Genomic DNA, 21683 nt, shown 5'->3' on the forward strand with positions numbered 1-21683 from the left:
TGTTTCTTCAGCTCCCAGAGTGCCTGTTGCAGTATGACGAGGACGCAGTGACCAGAGACCTTCAGTAGACCCTGCTGGCATGATTGGCGTCTGAAGAACATGAAATCAACAGCAATGTTTATAATGTTGTACATACCTGTATAGTCTGTATTAAAAGGCAGTACCTGTAGTATTTTTCCTCTTACTTTCATATTTACCACATATTTACTATGAATTGACAACTTTTACTAAAATCCATTTTTGTATGTGCCCTGACTAAAACTATCCTTAAACCTAACCTGTCAGAGATGTAACAACAACCTGCTCTTAGCAATGTGGCAGCAGTCTACTTGGATGCAGCGGGGAACATAGAACCCTTTTTTGAAAAAGCATTGTATGTTTCTGAGTTTTATGAATTGTGCCCTTCCCAAACATCATGCATAGGCTAAGCGTATCTATGACACGCTGATTTGAACTCACTATCGCGTGGGTCCAATACGCATTTTCAAGTTAAGTCGTGCTCCACAACGCCCTGTGACAGGTTAGGTTTAGGGATGGTTTGGTTTAGGCACAATTTAGGTAGAAATTCGCCTAATCTCGCTGTTCTTGGCAAAAGTAAAGCAGCAGAAACATTACTTCACTGACAGGTTTGGTTTAGGGGTGGTTTTGGTTAGGGCACAGCAAAACATATTTGCGTTTAGTAACAGACATGCGCTGTGACAAAACAAAATCGCCGACACGGCGGGAAAACTGCGCAAACCTCGTCACTAGTCAAAAGTGCATGAAAGCGCTTTACCGTTGCGTTGAGGAGCACGCTTTGAATTCAAAATGCGTCGCACCATGCACTAGCGTGCGATACGTACGCTAAAGCATGATGACAGCCTGCCCAAACTTAACTTGTCGGCAATGAATGTTTCCTAGTTGTACATTTGTGACCTGAGTGCTGTGTACATCACTGCATATATAGGCCTAGTATATTGTTTGCAGGGTATGTGTGTAGTTGCATGGTTCTTGTCAAAGTGTGTGTACATTGTTTGGTGTGATATTAAAAGCCTATTTTAAAAAATCATTTTCATTTCATTCATTTTCATTTTATCAATAAATTCACATCATGCATGCTAAAGCCCCATCACAGTGCAGCCTATAATGATGTGACTATACAAAGTAAAATCAACCTAGGTATATTATTAATAATAATTTTTGCATAATTATACGGACCTACTGTATACGGTCTGCATAAATTAATCCAACGTGACCAATAGAAGGTCGTAGCTGCTAACCAATAGCGCAGCTCTTTTACTTTGAGTCACGTGTCTTTTTCGTCCAATAAGAGCAAGGCTAGTCCGCGTTCCGGGCTGGCTGTCATTGCCTTTCATGTGGTAATCGTTGGGCCATTAACACCCTGCTGTGAGACCTATCGCGGCTCGCGATTCGCTTCCGGGCGATTTAGGTGTCATCAAAATTGTTAGTTTTGATTCTCTCAAGCGCTCAAAATCAGACGAAAGTTAGGCAAGTCCGTGGACGATTAGGGACGAGTTCATTGTCACAAATCCCCCTTTTCGTGCTGTGAATTATCCATGGATGCAGGATCATTCACTGGACTTGACACTATTGTAAGAGGTGAAATTTAGACCACGATTCAGGAACGACAGACAACAGGAGTAAATGTTATGGTAGTTTTATTTTTACAATTTCATAAAATACAATTAGGAGGGAAAACCACCACAATATCCATGCAGTCAGCAGCGTCTGTAAACTGCTATCGTCTTTGAATAAATGAATAAATAATCACAATCTGGAGACACTCGGACGATAGTAGCCTACAAAAGTTAAGTTAAGTTACACACTCAGCCACTGCTGCCGGACGTTGGCTCGTCAATTAATTAATTCAACTATAACACGCGCAATAGCCTACCCAAATGCAACTTACCCACAGTTCCCAAAGCAACCGGCCGCACGCAATGGATACAGTCCACGTCCCGGCACGACAGCTTGCAGCAGACAGCTCAGCAGCCCTGCCCCACCCCAGCGTGTAGCGCACAAGTCTACACTATTGTCCGAGTGTTGTTATTTCAAGAAAGCAAACTGTCACTGCCCGCCGGCCGCTGTCGTGACATCTTTTATTAACAGTAGTATTTTTTTAACAAGTGAGGAGTTCGTTGATAGTTTCCTTAAGGGTGAAGTAGCCTACTCTTTAGGCTAGCGTTGCCTCCTCCAGCCAACCATCCGGCGCACAGATCAGATAGAAATGGTCCTGTTATGAACCCGAGTTTAGTAGATATCGCGCAGTGAACGAGGCAGCCTGCAAACAGTTTGAAGCGCAATGTGGCTGTAACAAGTTAGAAAGTAGCCAAACTCTGTTGCTTGTTAACCTTTTTAAATTATGTGCGTAATGGTGGGGTGACGTCCGCGCCAATGTCTTATCCGGAGCGTATCGCTCGGTGCATAATTCCAAGAGCAGTATAATTAAAAAGAAGAGAAGGAAGATGATGGACCCGGAACGTTTGTCCCCTGTCTGTCGGTTTTATTTACTTTTTTCGGCTTTGTTTAATACAGCTTTTGATTCTGCATTCAGCTCCAGTGTGCGACTCCTTTCTTTCTTTTTATATCTTTTTATATCTTTCTTTTCTATCTTTCTTTGCGCACGCTATAAAATGGCAATAAACCTGTTACTATAAACTACTGGTTAACTGTGTAGGCTATTCTATGCTTTCTAATGTTGGTAAAGGCGGGATAAGCGGGATAATGTAACAGCTCTCTGCCTTCGGCATCGGGGGTCTTATTCGTCCCGTATAGGCAATATTTTCTTATAGTCATGTGGGACAATACATTATCCCTTACCTATTACTGTTGTAAGCCTACATTTTAAAACATTTCGTCGGTATTGTAGCGGCGGTGCAACCGACTGTTTTAAGTTATGACATGGGCGCCAGCTAGGCAACAATAAGACTGCCTTTACCTTTCCAAAAATGAATACAAATCAGTAACCAACACATTAGAAATAACTCAGATATATATATAGACAGATGTAGTGCACAGGGGGTAACGCTGCTATCTCACTCCGGAGGAGGCAGAGGCAGTCCGCTACGATATAGTATATTTATAAAATAGGCTATGAAATGGCCTAATGATAAAAAACTGAACTAAAATGAAAAATTAATTTAAAAAAAAATAGAGACGCACGCACTTTCTACACGGTTCGATTTTTGTTTTCATTGCATTGTGGTGGTAGGCACACAAGTTTGATAAAATATAAAAATAATAGGCTAATAAAATAGGCAGACTAAACTAAACATCTGCCCAGTTAAACGAAAGGTCTGCATGGGTTGAACGTAACGTCCTTAGGTCTTCGACGAAAAATCCTCAGGTACTGCACGAAACGCCCCATGCCTTCTACTAATGGTCCAACGTTTTGTTCGAATGGTCCCCTCTCAACAATTCATTACACGAATCGTCTCGAATTCCCTCAAAGCAATCCATTTGCTGCTCAATTTTCTGTAGAACTTCCTTGTACGGTTTGGGGTCGGCTGATAATAAATACCCCAATAGGGTTGATGACGGAGACAGATGAACCACTAAACCACTAACACGACATTTCGCACGACATTTTTCCACCCAAAGGGGAAATCACAGAATTGAGCAAATGTGCAGTGCTGCTTTAGGAAGTGAAATGGAGAAATGTCTTTTGCAAAACCTTTGGATTTTCTTTCTCATGTGGATCATAACAGCAATTCATTTTCATAACACTGCATATTTGAGTTGGTGCGACTGACCAAAGTAAGTGAAAGGCCACTTTTGAAGATGTTTGACAGACCTAATTCTGTATAGTATCAGCATTTAGTAAAGCTGTGGGTGGATGTGGGTGTATTTAAAAAAGTTGATGTGTTGGAATTGTTTTGGATTATGTGTTTGTATCTCAACATCAAAATACCTCACAGCGTTGGGCAGCATTTCCACATATAGGACCAAGTGCTGACATTAAACATAAACAATTTGCTGTATTATTTTTTTTAAAAAGCTTTCGAATTCCTGTACACCTTTGAAACAGGACTAACTGGTTTGAGTATGTGGGTGTAGGCGTTTGGGGTATAAAAACTCAGCACATTTGGTTTTGAATTGTAGTTGTAACAAGACATTCTGACTGTGTTTTGATAAACTTGGGATTTTCAACAAGGTGAGTTGTTTGGGTACTGTGTGTAAGGGGGGGAAATCCTTTCTCAAGTAAGAGATTGGTATAGGCCTATATAACTAGTAGTCTTTGAGGTAATTTTTACAAAAAGATGGTGGTTGTCTGAACATTCCTGCTGATTCATTTTGACCTCATTTTAAAACTGCATTACAAGGCATTTAATTTTAAAAGAACAGTCCACAGCATTGTCACACTTTGGGCAGTCATGGGTAAGTGGTTAGGGTGTCAGACTTGTAGCCCAAAGGTTGCCAGTTCGACTCCCATCCCGCCAGGTTGGTGGGGGGACTAATTAACCAGTGCTCTCCCCCATCCTCCCTCATGACTGACCCTGAGCATGGTACTGTCTTGCCGCTTTGCTCCCTTGGGACACCATTGGGGGCTGCCCCCTTGCACGGGTGAAGCATAAATTCAATTTTGTTGTGTGCAGTGTGCAGTGTGTTGTGTTACAATGACAATGGGAGTTGGAGTTTCCCATTTGGGCTTTCACTTTCACTTTTCACTTAACTACCGTCTTTTTTTTCTGTCTGCGCGCCAAACTGATTCACGCACAAAATCCAAAGAGGTGCTCATTAACTGGTCTCAGATCAGAGAGGAACATAGTTCATGCAATTGTGCAAACGCGGTGGACAGATCCTCTTAAAAGAAAGTCAGGATAGCACAAACACTTTATGAAAAACATTTTTTCCACATGGCTCTGTGAAGATAAAATGGTTCATTTTTATAGGAAGGCTCTGACTCTGCAGACATGGATGTGGTAATAAGGTATGTAGGCTAACCAATGTGTGTATAACTAACATGCTGTATGCACACTTTTTGAAAACTATAACATGACTCTCACCAGTACAGAAACACACACACACACACACATGCATGCACGCACACACGCACACACATTGTTGTTTGAACCAAGCAGGCGCTTCTCCACCAGGCAGGGCAGCCGTTGGCCTAAGGTTAAGGAGGTGGTCTTAAGATCAGGGGGTTGCAGGCAGGTTTGAATCCCACTCTTATCTCTCTCTACACCTCCACAGCTGACGTAAGTGAAGGGAGCAAGGCACTTATCCCCACATCGCTCCTGGGACTGTAACCAATACCCTATAAATAACTAAGTTCCTTTGGAAAAATGTGTCAGCTAATTGTCATGTTATGATCGACTGAAATATTTTTTTGCTACCTTGAAGTAGGCCTACCTGCAGTTGTGGTTTTCTGTAAAATGCAGTGACGGTCTACCCAACAGTCTCCCCATGATCTCTTATAGTCTGACAAAAAAACGTCTTCCTTGTTAGGACAGTCATGGGTAAGCGGTTAGGGTGTCAGACTTGTAGCCCAAAGGTTGCCGGTTCAACCCCCGACCAGTAAGGTTGGTGGGGGGAGTAATTAACCAGTGCTCTCCCCCATCCTCCTTCATGACTAAGGTACCCTGAGCATGGTACCATCCCGTGGCACTGCTCCCTTGGGGCGCCATTGGGGGCTGCCCCCTTGCACGGGTGAGGCATAAATGCAATTTCATTGTGTGCAGTGTGCAGTGAACAGTTGTGTGCTGAGTGCTGTGTCACAATGACAATGGGAGTTAAGAGTTTCCCAGGTAGACTTTCACTTCACTTAGTCTGACAAAAAAACTTCTTCCTTGTAGAGAGGACCTCTGTGAGGGGGAGAAAGACTTCATTCAGAAGAGGCTTCAGACAGTGAAGCGCTGGACACAATATCATGGAATTCCCTGCAGAGATGTGAGTTGTCTTTGGCACATCTATTGTTGCAAGTTCATTGATAGTCTGGAAAAGTGCATTTCTGACATTATTAGCCAAGCATTATTGACTCAAACGGAACAATGCTGCAGTGCATTTCTCGAAAGAGAAGTTGTTAGCCTGTTAGCAACTTGGGTAGTTGCCAAAGGGAAATTGCCCTGCAATTAACAAAGTAGCTAATGTAGTCAGCAACTATGGTTTCGAGAAATGCACCCCTGATCCCAAAAAATACTGTGAAGACTGAAAAAGAATCACGAGTCTCTATTTCAGAATCACCTGCCCCGTGTGGCACTGCTGGGCTCTGGTGGTGGTCAGAGAGCTCAGATTGCCTTTCTGGGGGTCCTATGGCAGCTGGCAGAGTGTGATCTTCTGGACAGCGTCCTGTACCTGGCCGGGGTGTCTGGATCCACATGGTCAGTGGAGGAGGAGTCCTTATAACAAAGGGACAGTTTGGTCAATTTCAACATGCAGTTGTATTGCTCACGCTACCCTTGACTTGTCAGTACCTGGTGATGCCACATTTTTCAGCTCAGCCCTTTCCGAGATATAAGCAATTCTAATGGGGGCAGCGTTTGTTTACATTTTTAAAAAATGAAACATAGGCCAACTCCAAATATTTTCCCAAAAGGTACTGCTGTTTGCTAGTTGTCTGCTGATGTTTTATAACCTTTTGGATGTTTTTGGGAATAAATAAAAATGTTTTTTTGAAATGTAAACAAAGAGCTGCCCCCATTACAATGACCAGGATCTCGGAAACGGCTGAAGAAGAAGAAAAAAAATCTCAGGCACTGACAAGTCCAGGGTAGTGTGAGCATTACAACTGCATGTTGAAATTGACCAAACTGTCCCTTTATAACAATTTAATGGAGTGGGGATGCACTGTAACAAAAACAATATGGACGTAATATTGAGTGAACTCATTTACCCATCAGAGCAAAGTCACACACACAAATGACCAGACATCAGTTGTCCCCGGGTCCTCATCACATTGTCTACATTGGGTGGGGGGCCCTTTCAGATCACTTTGTCCTGGGCCCCTCCAAAGCTGTCAGCGTTCCCTGGAGCATGTGTAAGCCTACCTCTTTCTCTGTGTGCAGGGCCATGTCCTCATTGTATGACGATGCCCACTGGCCAGACAGCGTCGACCCTCTGGTCCGCCAAGCTCTTGACATCTTTGGAGGGGCTCAGGACAAAGTCATCTGAAAGGGCCCCCCACCCAATGTAGACAATGTAATGAGGACCCAATTCTGGGCCCCTTCTGCCCCTGAGCCCGGGACAAGTCAGTTGTCCCAGGCCCAGGGCCAGAAGGGCCCCAGAACTTCCTCTGAGCATGTGTACCTCTTTCTCTGTGTGCAGGGCCATGTCCTCATTGTATGACGATGCCCACTGGCCAGACAGCGTCGACCGTCTGGTCCGCCAGGCTCTTGCCGACATGTCCCAGGACCGGAGCAGCTCGTTTTCGGACTGTATTGAATGGCTCAATAACAGGAGCCAGGAAGGAGATTTGTCCCTCACGGATTTCTGGGGTGTGGTCGTATGCTACATCAAGGGTGTACAAGTAAGTGCTAAGGGTTAGATGTTAGATGTTAGAGCATCTTTTTTGCTAAGGGTGCTAAGGTGCTAAGGGTTAGATGTTAGAGCAATTGTTCTCATTTATTTTTCTTTGGGACTATACTATACTTTGCTGAAATAACACTTTAATGTAGGCTATTCAACATTTCTGGGTTCACATTAATGGGGTTCTATTTCCAGGACTGAATTGACTGGGACTATAGTATCTCAAATATTTTTTTATTCTAGTAGCGGTTTACCAGTGGTGGAGACTTATTAAAGGCCTGTAGTATCATAACATTTATGGTAGACTTTGTAGTAAATAAAAAAAAAAAACACTGCCTGTTATAGTTTTAGCTTTGTTAACTCTAAACCCTGCCATGAATTAAATAGGCTACTGTATGCACTGACAGGTAGATTGACTCAGTTTGGTTTCTTACATTGCAGTTGGAGAAGAGGACGCTAGCCAAGGAGGGCCAACGAGACAAAGATGGTGCCACTCCTTACCCACTCTACAGTGCCGTGGAGAGGGCCTTGCTGGATAAGAACGCAGAGGAAGGTGAGATACACAACTTTTCAATAAAAGGGTGGGCCGAAATATTTGTATGTGTGGCACTATTTAAATGCCAGTATTTTAGGAGAGTTGAGCTATGCGTTAATTTGCAACGTGGCGTAGAGCACGTGATAGCCGGTTCAAATCTGCAGGTTATCTTGAAGATCGACCAGTCAGAAGCCGAGTTTGGCCTGACCACTGCGTACGTGTAGCGGCAAAGGGAATGCGTCGTAATCTGGACACAAATTCAATGTTTGGTTTTCGTGACAAATTAGATGCAATTCCTTCCTGGCACAGCTAATGCACCCATCCATAAACGGGCTCACCCCCCTATGGGAACCCAGGTACAAGTCCGGGCTGGGTCACCCTACAGCAGGGCTATTCAAATGGCGGGCCATGGGGCCAAATGCAGCCCTTGGACGGCAAGGTTCTGGCCCCCCACGAGGTCAGAACAAAATGAATGAGAGTGACATCTTATCTGAAATAGTCTCATGTTAGACCATCAGAAGGCTACTAAGAAATAGAGAAGCGACTATCTGTTCTGTCTGGAAAGTTATCCGCTTGTTTCGCACCAGGGCTGGACTGACAGTATGGCATACCGGACATTTTCCCGGTGGGCCGACGCCCCTCGAGGGCCGATATCCGTCTTTTTTTTTTTTTTTTTTTTAAATATATATATATATATATTTTTTTACAAAAGAGACCGGCGGCCCACGATGTCATTTTGACGGCCCTCGACCAGGGCGGTTCTAAGGGGTGGCAGGGGCCAGGGGGTGGCATTTACCAGAAATATGATATGCCAGCCCAGGTGCCCCCTCAGATATAATAGACTCTAGCCCCGCAAAAAACGTGTAGCGCTCATGAAATCGCAAATAGCGGTTTAACAAAACATCGTTTTTTCCCCCACACACTCTTTGATGCATGTTTGTATAGACATCATGGCTGTGAACTAGGATATGTGGGGTACCATTCGAAAGCTTACATTCTCCTCTTTCCAATGGTATGCATGGTATTCAGTTGCCATGTACATTACGTATTTCATTCATTTGGTTTTCCTTTTCCAAGTTAAATGTGTACCAATGTAGATTTGTAAGTAGGGCCTATATGCATATGCTCTATAGTCCATGTGATAAATATATAGATTTGTTTTGATGGGCTACATGGAGATTAATGTTTAACTTTATGGTTAATTCCTGAGACTTCATTTTATTCCTCCTGTAAATTCTGCTCATTTTTAAGGCCAAAATATTCACTGGCATGTGCTAATTGCTGTCTTTGTGGTGGAATGGTGCCGTTGGTGATTCTGTAGAGTAGCCAGTGAGGCACTAAGCACATTATTGTTACTACCAATAAATATTTCAAGAAGACGCTTTAGCACACCTGTGGTTGGGCTGGTGGGGTTGTGATTCAAATGTAAAGAAATCCTGCACACTGTCCATTCTACCAACAAATGGACAGTGTGCAGGATTTCTTTACACCTGACTACCAATAAATATACATTTGGATATTAAGGTTAAGTAGCCTATTGCATTATTTGTAGTTAATAATTTAACCCTCTGTTCTTGTCTAGTCAAGCCAGACTGTTGAGGCAGACATTAACTATGGAAAAACAGAACTTAAGGTCCAAACCCAATAGTGAAGGTCTATGTGCCTAACATTAGAATAGGTATGTGTCCCCTCTCTTTGTGTGTGTCCAAGGAGCTGATTGGACTGAAGAGTGCAGATAAGGCCAGTTCATCCCCAGCTGCTAGGGGCTCTCTTCTCTCAACTTCCAGGTTTTCTGCCAGCTTACATAATCAATTATAGATTCATTTTACATAAACAATTGAACGTGAAGTCACTGCACGTACAGTATGGTGGGGTTTTTTGGTAGGCCTACCTGAAAAAGAGAGTTTTTTTTCCCCTCAGAAGACATTAGTTACGTCACTTTAATGGCGGTGCTCTGCTAATTACCGGTATGTGGGGCCGGTCTGAGCCAAAAAATGCCCGGGCCGTTTTGTTCTCCCAGTCCAGGCCTGTTTCGCACCCTCACCTTGGACATCGTGCTGCACACGGTTACCTACTTATTCCATGTTCGGCCCCTTTACTGGGAGGAACTTTGAAAACTGGTCCTCTGTGACATTTAATTGAATACCCCTGCCCTACACCATCTATCTCTATCTCCCACTTAATTTCCTGTATAGTCTTCATCGTCCAATCTAATCAAATAAAGGCACAACAACAGAGAAAAAAAAGACATTTTAAAAGACATCTAAGACTTGTTTTGCAGAGCCGTGGTTTGAGGTGAGTACTCATCAGGCGGGATTCACAGAGCCTGGAGCTTTTGTTGAGACCGCCCTGCTGAAGCAGCCATTTCAGGGAGGGAAGGTGCAAATGGATTCACGCAGGAAGCCAATGGATATGGTTCAGCTACAAGGTTGTGGAGTACATTCTCTATTACAACTTTTCGGCTTGGCTTATCTCTTGAAACAGAGATTATATTCTAACAAACCAAATAGTTTTTTTTTACATTTGTACTTGCTTTCATCAAATTTCAAAACCGTGGTAAATGTCTGAAATGTCTAGTGCATCTTTGTAAATGGTTAGGCTACGTAGAGGTAGTTTACTGTTAACACAATCAACACACATTTATCACGTTTTCTTCAAATGAATATTGCTTATCTAAACGGATTAGTCCATTCTCAGTATAATGGTTGTTCTCTACAAAACACGTCAGCATGCTTTCATTGTAAAAATCATCATGTGCAAAATGGCCTGCACAATTGTCAAAAAGTGACAAGAACATAATACTTTCAGAATTTCAAAGAGAGAGAGAGAGAGAGAGAGAGAGAGAGAGAGAGAGAGAGAGAGAGAGAGAGAGAGAGAGAGAGAGAGAGAGAGAGAGAGATCTGTCTTGTGATGTATTGTGGTGTAATGATGTGCTCTTGCAGGAATTTGTGGAAGTGCTTTTGGGGACAGCCAAATCAATATCAAATACATATGGGGCCTCATTAAGAATTGGTTCCATGAACACTGGCCTGTTGCAGGTAATTAATGTTATTTTTATTATGTAAATGTATAATTTATTAGTATGTGCTATACTGTTAGGAAGAATACCTGTGTTGCATGTATATAGGCATTTATATAGGCCTATATTTATTTATAGCATAGAGAAACTCAATAATTGCGTACAGTACATCCTTTTGTCACTTTCCCCAGAACGCTCACTAAAGATGTCCTTCATTGTACAGTAGTTAACAATTGAACTATTTCTGTTCACCTTCTTTTTACATATTGTTCACCGTTTTCTTTTCAACCCTACCATTACTGCTACTGTATACTACTGTGAGACAAGAATTGACATTTTGTGAAATGTGTGAAACCACAGCAGGTGTATTGTTGAATGCTTGACAATAAGGAAAAGTCAATGTCTAGCTTAAAGAAACGCAAAATGCATTTTGTTTGTATGTTTGTAATGTTTTTCAAGAAGGCATAAACCTAGAGGACAGTTGTTATTATTTAACCTGCACCACACCCTTTAAAAAATCCTCCATCAGATACATTTTGAGAATGATACACTGCATGTCTCTTTGTAATTTTTTTTTCTATTAGACCACGACCACAACCCATTTTATGGGCCAGTTTTCAAGTTGCTTGACGACTTTGGAGACATGGAGAGAAGTTATGACGATTTGCAAGAGCTGAAAATTGAACTTCATGGTAAGACAACTGGATTTGATTGCATTGATACATTTGATACATACTTTGATATATTTTGTGAGCTCTCTGCCAAAGCATCAGTCCTGCTGCCTCTGCGGCCATTTTGGGGGTGTGTAAGCCTCCAAAACGTCATAGTTCATATCAATCTACCTGTCAGTGCATACAGTAGGCTAGCCTATTCAGAACCATTTTGAGGGTCCTCCAAAACTTCATAGTTCACTTTATAGACAGCAAATGAGGTCTGTTCAAAATTCCTCCACCCTTTCAAAAAGTTACCATCAATAACAAGACAGACACACATTAACATGGGATGTAGACAGATTCTTTGTCATTCATTGTGAATCAAGAAGAGGACATCACCAGCCTGTGTTGCTGTGACTGTGTGGCTCACTCAGCAGGCAGGAGTGGTCATAAGATGGTAGGCCTAGATAAATATGTCGAGTGTTGACTAGGTCGCGGGTTCGACCCCCAATTGTCGAACTAGTGCAGAATGATCTGAGTTAAATATGGACAAAAACATTTTTATCATTACTTCATATAGATTTCTGTGGGTCGCACATACACAGTGACGCCTTGACTACGTTGGTTCGCAAGACATGGTACAAAATGACGGAAGTGCAAAAAAGGAAATATATAACCACGATCTTGGATGAACTCAACCAATCACTAAACCCCTCACTGAAGATGAAACTGAAAGCAACTTATTCCGTATCATGGTGGGATGGTAAGTCACTGAAATATTATTTTGTTATGTTTTCAACATTTTTATGATAGCAGTCTCTTTAAAGGCTTTCTTAACACCTTATCATCATTCATTAATGGGCTAATTATGGATAAAACATTTACAAAAGTTTACAAACCAATCCACAGTGGCAGATTGGGAATCGGCTCCTACTATACTTGAGTAGCCCCTTAATGCACGCCGTACCTCCTGTGGCACGCTGTAATAGACATTGAAAGTTAACTACTATAGTACTACACTACTATGACAGTGCACGGGGCCTTCAGTAATACATTACGACTTGGTCATTGCCATTCTGGTAACAGCTAATTTATAATGCCGTGTCTTAAGGGGTTAATAGGCTATAGGCCTATGTGTGTTTGCCTGTCGGACACTTCTATATCCAGTGGTTTAATCTCTTTTGATCTTTGGAGGACAAACGTCCAGGACTGCTGTGGCTGTGCTGTGTTGTTTATCTTAACATTTAACCCCTAGACGCTGCATTATAAATTAGCTGTTACCAAAATGGCAATGACCAAGTCGTAATGTAGCCTATTACTAAAGGCCCCATGCACTGTCATAGTAGTCTAGTACTGTTGTAGTTAACTTTCGATTTCTATTACAGCGTGCCACAGGGGTTACGACATGCATTAAGGGGCTACGGGTTTATAACATAGTTAAGCCTAGTTTTTAGGCTACTTCTAAGTGTTACCCAACAGGAATACATCAGTAGCCGACTATTAAGGCAGGTTTAGGTTGTGTTGAGCAGGACTCTTTAAGAGACAGTTAATGATGAAATTGCTGGTACATGAGTTCTTATGAGTGATTCTACGATTCCCCTACGCCTTTGGCAAAAGCAAAATGTCAATTATCAGTATTTTTTTCAACTAAATGACCTAGATGTTTTCATAGTGTATATATTTAAGTTTCCAAACAAACAAATTGCCAAGCTTAATCTTAAATCATGTTATAATTACTCTAATGAAAGCGAACATTTGCTTGATTATTTTGTCAACAGTGTTATGGACAAATACTATGTCATTTCAAACATATATACAAATACTACAGAGTTGAAACAACATACGTTTGAAAGTGCTTATGTTCCTCAGCAATAATGTTGTCATTAATCTGTGCAACTGATATAGAAAATGTGATTGTTGAGCTTCATAAGTAGGATTTTATGATTCACTGTGATACAGACTGACACATTTTTCATTATAAATCCCTGTAACGTCTGATTTGAATTTAGTCGCCCTCCTTACACAAGACTTCCTTCTCCAGAGATAATCCCTAGTGTCTGTTCATATGATTTTTTCAACGCATAAGGGATCAATAGCTCAAAAACACTTTCAAAACAGTCAACCGTGTTACTCAACTGTGTTACGGTCAACAGTGCAGGGGAGCAAGTCAGCACTTTTTTAGGAGAAAAAACGAACCCATCTCCCTAGAACACAAATTATTTTGTTTGTTTGTCTGTCAATATGGAGATAAATTGGCAAAAACATACTCCTCCTCCACTGTCATCAATGTTGCCAGATTGGGCGGGTTCCCGCCCAATTGGGCTGCTTAGGATGGCCGTGTGCGGGTAAAAATGGTATTTATCAGAAAAAAACGCCCACTTTTTGCCATAGAAATCAATAGAATTGGGCGGGATTTTGTGCTTCTAGGCGGGTTTTTAATATTTTTTGGGCTGGAAATCATCAGCCTCATCTGGCAACCCTGACTGTCATAGCTAATTGTAACACCATTGACAGTAACACGGTTGACGTTTCAGCCATTTTTATGGTGTTGTGCTAACTGAGGACCTCAGAAGTTCCACCACAACACCTTAATAAATTCATGTATTTGTATGCTTTATCTGTGTTTTTCTACATGTGATTTCTAATTCAGATTCTTATGAATATGTTGATAACACAGTTGACAGGCAATTTTCCCGCTATGAGAACATGAAAAAGAATGGATTAAATTATGGAAGGATGGAGCTCAAAACTTACCAAAAAGTCTTCTCATATCCTGCCAAAGAGGTTATGACATCACGTGATGTTATTCGTATGGCCTAAGACCAAACCATTACTGATTTATGGAGGGGGTTTCAGACCGTGACACGGTTAACACCGTTTTCGTGGACACACACAAAATGGCAAATTTCATGTATAATGGAAAGGACAGTGGTCTTTCTGACAGTTTTGTCATATTGTGATGATTACTGTGAATCAACATGTGCAATCGTCTTGGGCAAAACAAGTTTCTTTACATGCTAATATGAAGACTGAATCTGACATTTGGAAAACGGGACGGCTTGAAAACGCCCAAAACCAGTATTAAATATTCATTCTTGCTGAGGGAAATAATGCCATGTCTACACTTTCTGTATTATATGACAGATAAATGTGTGCTAATGTCCAAAACATCATTTGATGTAATTAATAGTTAGTGGAATTGGCAAATAAAATCCATGGACTTAAAAGCGCAGTCGATTTGTGGAATCACTCCTATGACTTCTTAAAAGCATAGCTATGACTCGAAAAGGCAAATGTTATAATACAGCTTACCTGAAATAGTGTTGTTTTGCTGTTTCCTTTTCAGCTTCGAAACTCCTGATGAAGGCTTTGAGTTTAGTTTACAACTGGGACTTTGGGGAAATGCCTAATATCCTGTACAAGTTGAGAGGTAATGGTCTGTCTTCACTTTCTGAAAGGTGTCAAATATTACATCAGGCCTTCATATATAGCCTATATGACTTGAATCCTTTTTGCTTTTAAATGACCAAGCTTTCGGTCTCCCAGACATTTTTGCTTTAATTCTTGCCAAGAACAAAATGCTTACCCCCTTTTAAACGCTTAAAATGCTTAAAATGTTTTGTTTGATATGATATGTGCAGCAATTTTTAATGCAACATTCTACTGTGTCAATAATACTTAATGTGCAGATCGCCGGGTCCCACTGGGCATGTGTGAGAAGGACATCATGCATGTGATAGATGCAGGACTCTACCTGAACTCTCCCTACCCGCCCCTGCTGGGAAAGAAAAGGGACATCGACCTCATCATCTCCTTTGACTTCTCTGAGGGTGATCCCTTCGAGGTACATAAAAAACAAACAGGAGAAAAAAACCGAAAAAAAACAATAGTGGCTGAATAAATGTGTAGAGGGATAAGTTAGAGTTTTAGAGTTAGAGTGTACTTTATTGTCCCCAGAGGGGAATTTTTCTTGGGCTTCAACAATCACTGCATAACATACAGTACTCACTCACATACCCATACAACATAACATAGAGAACACAAGAAACATACAAAACATAAAACATAAAAAACATAAAAGCTGTGCACTCAATACACATGGCATGTCTATCTGTCATTAAGCATTGTTATCGCATTGGGGATAAAATAGTTCTTATATTTATTCAGTCTGCAGTTCAGTGTCCTGAAACATCTACCTGAGGGAAGCAGTGTAAGTTCATGATGTAGAATGATTGTGGGGTCAAAGAGGGTGGAGTAATAAAGAGGCTTCGAAACCCGCCCACCCAATGCAAAAGTGTGTGCTCAAGTTGGGTCTCCTAAGGGGGCGTTGTCCCCTCCTTCTTCTTCTATTTTTGAGGTGTTTGCACGAGAAGTGCGCTACCGCCATCGACAGTGCTAAGGGTACTCCATTTATTCTCAACCTGAGGACTCCGAAGGTCTCCTAACCGAAGGTCTCCTAAAGGGGCGTTCACCCGACAGAAAGTGGATACCAGAAATGAACTAGAATGACTTATCTCTGTCAAAAGTATCTCTGGTGGGGTCCTCTATAATCTTCAGTGTCTGCCTGAGCACTGACTATTCGTAGAAGGACTGCGTATATCCCTGATCTTGGTGACCAACAATCTCCCCCAGGTCACAAATTGATGAGTATCTCCCTGCAGTCCTGAGACTTGAATAAGTGGATGGAAGCGTTTTCCAGGCGACCCGGCCATTGACCTCGTTTACATGAGACATTTAATTCAGAATGAATTCAATTTAAATCTGAATAAAGCTCAATTCCGCTTTGAAAACGTCATGTTAACACCTCACAATTTGGAATTAAATGAAAGATCAAAGTAAACTCGACAGAACTATTTAATTCTGAATTATTCATTCGGAATTAAAAACGTCATGTAATAAAGTATTATAAGTATTATAAACATAGCAACTGTCTCTCAGCTGCACTGACCTTAGTTTAGCTTAGTGTAGTCACTGCAATCTACTGGCGGCCTCATAAAGTTTCGGCCAAAGTGAATTAATTTACCCAAATATTTTTCCAATAACGTTTCGTGTCCTGTATTCAAATTGAGTGGAAATAACGGTGAAAATCAACATGGAAGACTTGTTTTGAATCATTTCGATTTGGGGATTATTTTCTGGTGCGGAAAGACACAGACCACCACGGTGAGGTGGAAATACCACAGTTTTCATGGTAACACTTTATAATAGCGGATGCTTGGAATGCATTAGTAGTACAGTTTTTGCAATACTATCTGGGGTTTGTCTGAAATAAAATGGTAATTTGGTGTATCCTAAGCATCTAACATTACAATTCCTATGTGTTTTCTTACCTGTTCAGACAGTTAAGAAGGCCCATCAGTATGCTGAAAGATGCAAGGTGCCTTTCCCCGAAATAAACTTGGATGGCACCGATGACGATTGCCCAAAGTCCCTCTACATTTTTGAGGGAAGAGACAAGCTAACTGTTATCCACATTCCCCTCTTCAACATAGACAATTGCAAAGGTGAGCCAAGTTTGAACATTTCTCTTTCTCATTTCCTTTCCAAAACCCTTTGTTTTTTTGGCCTGGCTAGCCCTGGCACTTCACTGTTCAGAAAGCAGAGGGCCGTTGTGGTAGGTTTTGTGAAACGCAAAGGAATTCTGATCAGCCCTGTACATCTGCTTGCAGGCTACGGAAAGCGATGTGGGACAAAGGTATGGCAGGAACCGAATGTCAACATAAACAGAGATTACACAATCTTCGATATGGTCACCAAATGTTTTGGGGCTGTCATTTATGTTATGCCTACACTTTGGAATTAGATCAGAGTCTTGTTGTTACACAGAGATATTTTATTTGTCTCAACTACCCTGTACTCAACTGTGCAGTGAGTCTACCCTACAAGCAGATGTACAGGGTGGATCAGAATTCCTTTGCGTATTACAAAACCTACCACACCGTTCAAACCTAAGACCATACAGAACAAAACGGATCAATTATAAATGTGTGGTAGGCCTACGGTCACGGACATCCCTGGGAGTCACTTGGTAGTCACGGCATGGTAAAGTGCAATGCCCCTTCCACCGTGGCTGGAGTGTCGAGCAGGTCACAGGACGCCATGATTTTTTGACAGCTATATGTACTGTATACTGTATGAACTGTAGTTCATTTGGCCACAAACTTAACATTAATTGCACATTTTATTCTTTCCTTCTGCCAACCCCACAGATCGTGCTGGCGTTAAGAGAGAAAGGGAGAAATATACAACTTTCCAGAAGCCGTACAGAAACCTGGATATGATCAATCACCTGGCAGAGCTGGCAGCAAAGAATGTTAAGATCAATAAAGATGCCATTTTGAAGGAGATCCGCAAAGCGGCTCAGCGGCGCAACTAATACGCCATTTCCCAATATCCATCGGGCTGTGCAGTCTTATATGCATCTTATCTTTTTGTCGTCTTGCCTAGACCACAATTCAAGGAGGGAAATGGTCCATAATGGTGAACACTGTTACATTATTACATTCAATGTACTTGTGAGTATACTTGTGTAATTAAAGTATACTTTTACATTCTTTACATTATGAACTACATAGTATAGGCCCTACTTTTATATTATATAGGCCTACTTAAAATGTTCCAATTTAGTCAGAAGAACAACTGACCAAGAACAAATCAATGGTAATTCTTTTCATTTATTGCAAAACACTAGCCTGGCAAGCCAGCCTAAATATGACATTCAATGTGAATATTTAGTCTGGCCCTAATCAATGAGACATCGGAAGATTGTTGATGGGAACAACCCGCTGGTTTTCAAACGGTGTCTGTGCCTATTGGTCAACGCTTTGTCCTCACTCCCTCAAAACCCAGTCCGCTCTGCATCCAAAGATTCAAAACAAATCTGCGGCATTGTGATTGGCCAGCCAGTTTCAGGGCCCGGGGTATTGTTCGAACATTGGGCTCGGTTGTGACGACGCGGTAAGATTTTTGCTAGGCAGCTAACCAGAATGCATCAAACTGGCAAAGTGCGCATGCCCGCTGCCTAGCAAAAATCTTGCCCACTGCCTAGCAAAAATCTTACTGCAGTTACGAACGAGCCTATAGACCCACTCACTGGCAAAAATAACTTTACCCACTGGCGAGTGGGGCTAGTTTATTAGGCTAGCAAAGCACCGGCTTCATTTGGACCACTTCCCTCCTTGCTTTGCATGTTAAGACCTAAATTAGTGCAGGGGTGTCTCAAGATATAATTTTAATGTTAGGCAGCCTCATATGAAATATGACATATTTTGTAAAGGAATCTTAGAAATTACATTTGCAATACTATGAAGTTATATTCAGGTGACCTAGAGAAGATGGGGTCGGTTTTAAAAGTGGCTGCCTTCAATGTTGGCCTAAAGTGCAGATGGAAATTAGCTATATAGCTATAATCTGGCACAAGGCATCTTTTTACTTCTGTAATCAATGTGTATTGTGCATGGTCCCTGTTGAACTAAACTAAAAAACTAAACTAAGTGCAGGAGGAAATCATGGTTTGTGTTCATAGTACGGCCCTTGGATGACTTTTGCAGCCCTTGGGGGAATTTGAAGTGGCCCCTAAAATGAAAAAGGTTCCCCACCTTGTCCTAGTAAAACATTGTCATAGTAATAAATAACATTGAGTTAGAGAACCAGTTGCTCACGACAGTTGCTCAAGCATATCGGGCATGATACCAAATCATTTTTCGGTTTGCAACAATCAGAGGTTGAGCTGTGCGCAGCCAGGGGAAAACAAAAATTGAGAACCCATACATTATTGTTGTTGTCGTTGTTGTTGTTGTTGTTGTTGTTACTATACTACTCATAGGGTGCTGCATTCATATCCACATTCTAATGTTGCTCGGGACCTCTCGAGACAGCTGACGACACTGCTCACATGACCGAGTTCTGGAGTTTGGCGCATGAACGCCACTGATCCCGGAACAATCAGGAATCATTCCTGTTTTGTTTTGGTCCTCTTTTCTTTTTTTCACCTCCACTTGAGCCTCCACATCCACGACATATCATTTTAGCTGAAGTAAGCTAAATTCAACAGTCAGAGACCAGTATTACTGACATATGTGCATCTGCAATTGAATGACATTAACTGGTGTTGTTGATAGCGATTACAAGATGATATTTTAGCATTTATGATACTGTTTACATGCCAGTTGCATGCATGGGCGCCATGTTGATAATGCGTGTGTCATCACACAAAACATAAGCTAGGGAACTCGTTGTTATATACTTCCGCCTGAGATCAACCTGGATAATTATCGATCTGACATTGCGTCACCAAATGTTCACGCCCACTTTCCCAAGGTTTTAGGTCGGCTTTCTTGGGATTCTTGACTTTTTGAACGAGCCATTAGTTACTATTGTATTGTAACAAAGACACAGAAGGGGTGTTACTCTTTCGTTTGAACTTTAGGCGCCAAGGGGTTGAAATCCAATCAGAGGGAGCGTTACGTCATCTGGGGGCAGGTCTAGCACGCAGTGTATAAATAGCACACTTATCGCAGCCACATGTTACACTCGTTTCTTCGAGCGAAGCTCAACTATGACAATGGCTCCACCGGAGGCAAAGCCCCGAGGAAGCAGCTGGCTACCAAGGCTGCGCGTAAAAGCGCACGACTACCGGTGGCGTGAAGAAGCCTCACCGTTACAGGCCAGGAACTGTGGCTCTGAGAGAGATCCGTCGCTACCAGAAATCTACTGAGCTGCTGATCCGCAAGCTGCCCTTCCAGCGTCTGGTCAGGGAAATCGCTCAGGATTTCAAGACCGATCTGCGTTTCCAGAGCTCTGCCGTTATGGCTTTGCAGGAGGCCAGCGAGGCTTACTTGGTTGGTCTGTTTGAGGACACCAACCTGTGCGCCATCCACGCCAAGAGAGTGACCACCATACCCAAGGACATCCAGCTGGCTCGTCGTATCCGCTGTAAATAGCTTGTAGAGCTTTGGTAGTTGTGTAAACCAGGCAAAGAAGTCCTAGTTGTTTTGAGTGGCTACTTAGTAACCAGTGCATTGGATAGAGTGGCAACATAGTTTTGCTGATACTCATGACTGTCTATTGATCTGTATTCTAGCTGTTCTCAGCCTCTATAGTCGTGTAACGTTTTCCCAACCAAGAGTACATGTACCACTAGGACTAAGGGAGGGGGGGGGGACATAATTAAGTAAGGTCATTCAGGGAGTACACTGTTCCTGTAGCCGTACAGAAAGTTTTACCTGCTACAACAACATCACCAAGAAATAATTGCAATTGTAACACTTAAAAGGGGTGGGGGGGTCATGAACTCCGGGCAGATATTCTCATTTTTCACTGGATGATAATCAGCAGACTGTTTTGTTGTCATTAATTTCCACATCAAATAGCAAGAATTTTCCATCCATCCCCATGGAAACAGGGGAACAGACAATAGTTCAAGTACTGTAAATTTAGTATGTGTGTGTGTGTGTGTGTGCGTGTGTGTGTGTTTCGTCTACATAGTGTCTATGTAGGTTATGTACAAACATCTCCACGTGGCACGTGTTGAATGAGACTGTAGTAAAAAAAGTGTCACTTTCCCAAGATGCTAGGATGAATATTTAGTTGGAAAGGTTCACGCAAATAATCGTGATTATGATTTTTTTCACATAATTCTGCAGCCCTAGTTCATACTGTTACATTCTTGTCTTTTTTTCTTTTGTGTACACAGTTGCACATGTGTGATCCCATCTTATTGTTTTAGTGATAAAAAAATGCTCTAACAAGCCAACACTCACTGTACTGTGAGTGCAAACATCTGAGTAAAGTCTGCACCTTCCCTTACAGTATAGCCTACCTCACATTGGTTTCAATCGTCTACCTGATTGAAAGTCCCAGATATTGTAATGTAGTGCACTAATATAACAGGGGCAATAATACTGTAGCCTGGGAAATCCCATGCTGCTTTTCACAATCGTTCCGATCTGAAAGACATGGATTAAATCCCTCTCCTGTGGGTACCAGAGAGCAGGGAGAGGTGCAAAGG

The 21683-nt window shown here is 41.9% G+C and overlaps 2 protein-coding genes and 1 pseudogene across 5 annotated transcripts in view; all 3 read left to right on the plus strand.

The window, feature by feature from the left end:
* The first annotated feature begins 4913 nt into the window (after positions 1–4913).
* On the plus strand, positions 4914–7113 carry LOC134457157 (cytosolic phospholipase A2 zeta-like). Its single transcript, XM_063208997.1, has 4 exons — positions 4914–4930; positions 5799–5892; positions 6181–6323; positions 7008–7113. Exons 1-4 carry the CDS (start codon positions 4914–4916, stop codon positions 7111–7113), a joined length of 360 nt encoding a protein of 119 aa, XP_063065067.1.
* A 158-nt stretch (positions 7114–7271) lies between these two features.
* LOC134464095 (cytosolic phospholipase A2 gamma-like) overlaps positions 7272–21683 on the plus strand; it is a 56731-nt gene continuing 42319 nt past the window's right edge. For 3 of the 4 annotated variants that reach the window (XR_010037857.1, XM_063217684.1, XM_063217580.1), the window contains exons 1-9: positions 7272–7468; positions 7909–8020; positions 10284–10430; positions 10945–11040; positions 11606–11713; positions 12255–12437; positions 15021–15104; positions 15364–15518; positions 17013–17178. Coding sequence is in view for 3 of the 4 variants with exons in the window: in XM_063217684.1 (XP_063073754.1) it covers positions 7343–7468; positions 7909–8020; positions 10284–10430; positions 10945–11040; positions 11606–11713; positions 12255–12437; positions 15021–15104; positions 15364–15518; positions 17013–17178 (1177 nt within the window). In the remaining variant the exon portion in view is untranslated. Of the gene's footprint in view, positions 7469–7908; positions 8021–10283; positions 10431–10944; positions 11041–11605; positions 11714–12254; positions 12438–15020; positions 15105–15363; positions 15519–17012; positions 17179–17883; positions 18128–21683 lie in introns of those variants that run through there. The other variant, XM_063217741.1, reaches the window with a different exon arrangement.
* Positions 20198–20616, plus strand: LOC134445289 (histone H3-like; annotated as a pseudogene).

The sequence above is a fragment of the Engraulis encrasicolus genome, chromosome 1 (assembly GCF_034702125.1).
Source record: "Engraulis encrasicolus isolate BLACKSEA-1 chromosome 1, IST_EnEncr_1.0, whole genome shotgun sequence".
NCBI lineage: Eukaryota > Metazoa > Chordata > Actinopteri > Clupeiformes > Engraulidae > Engraulis > Engraulis encrasicolus.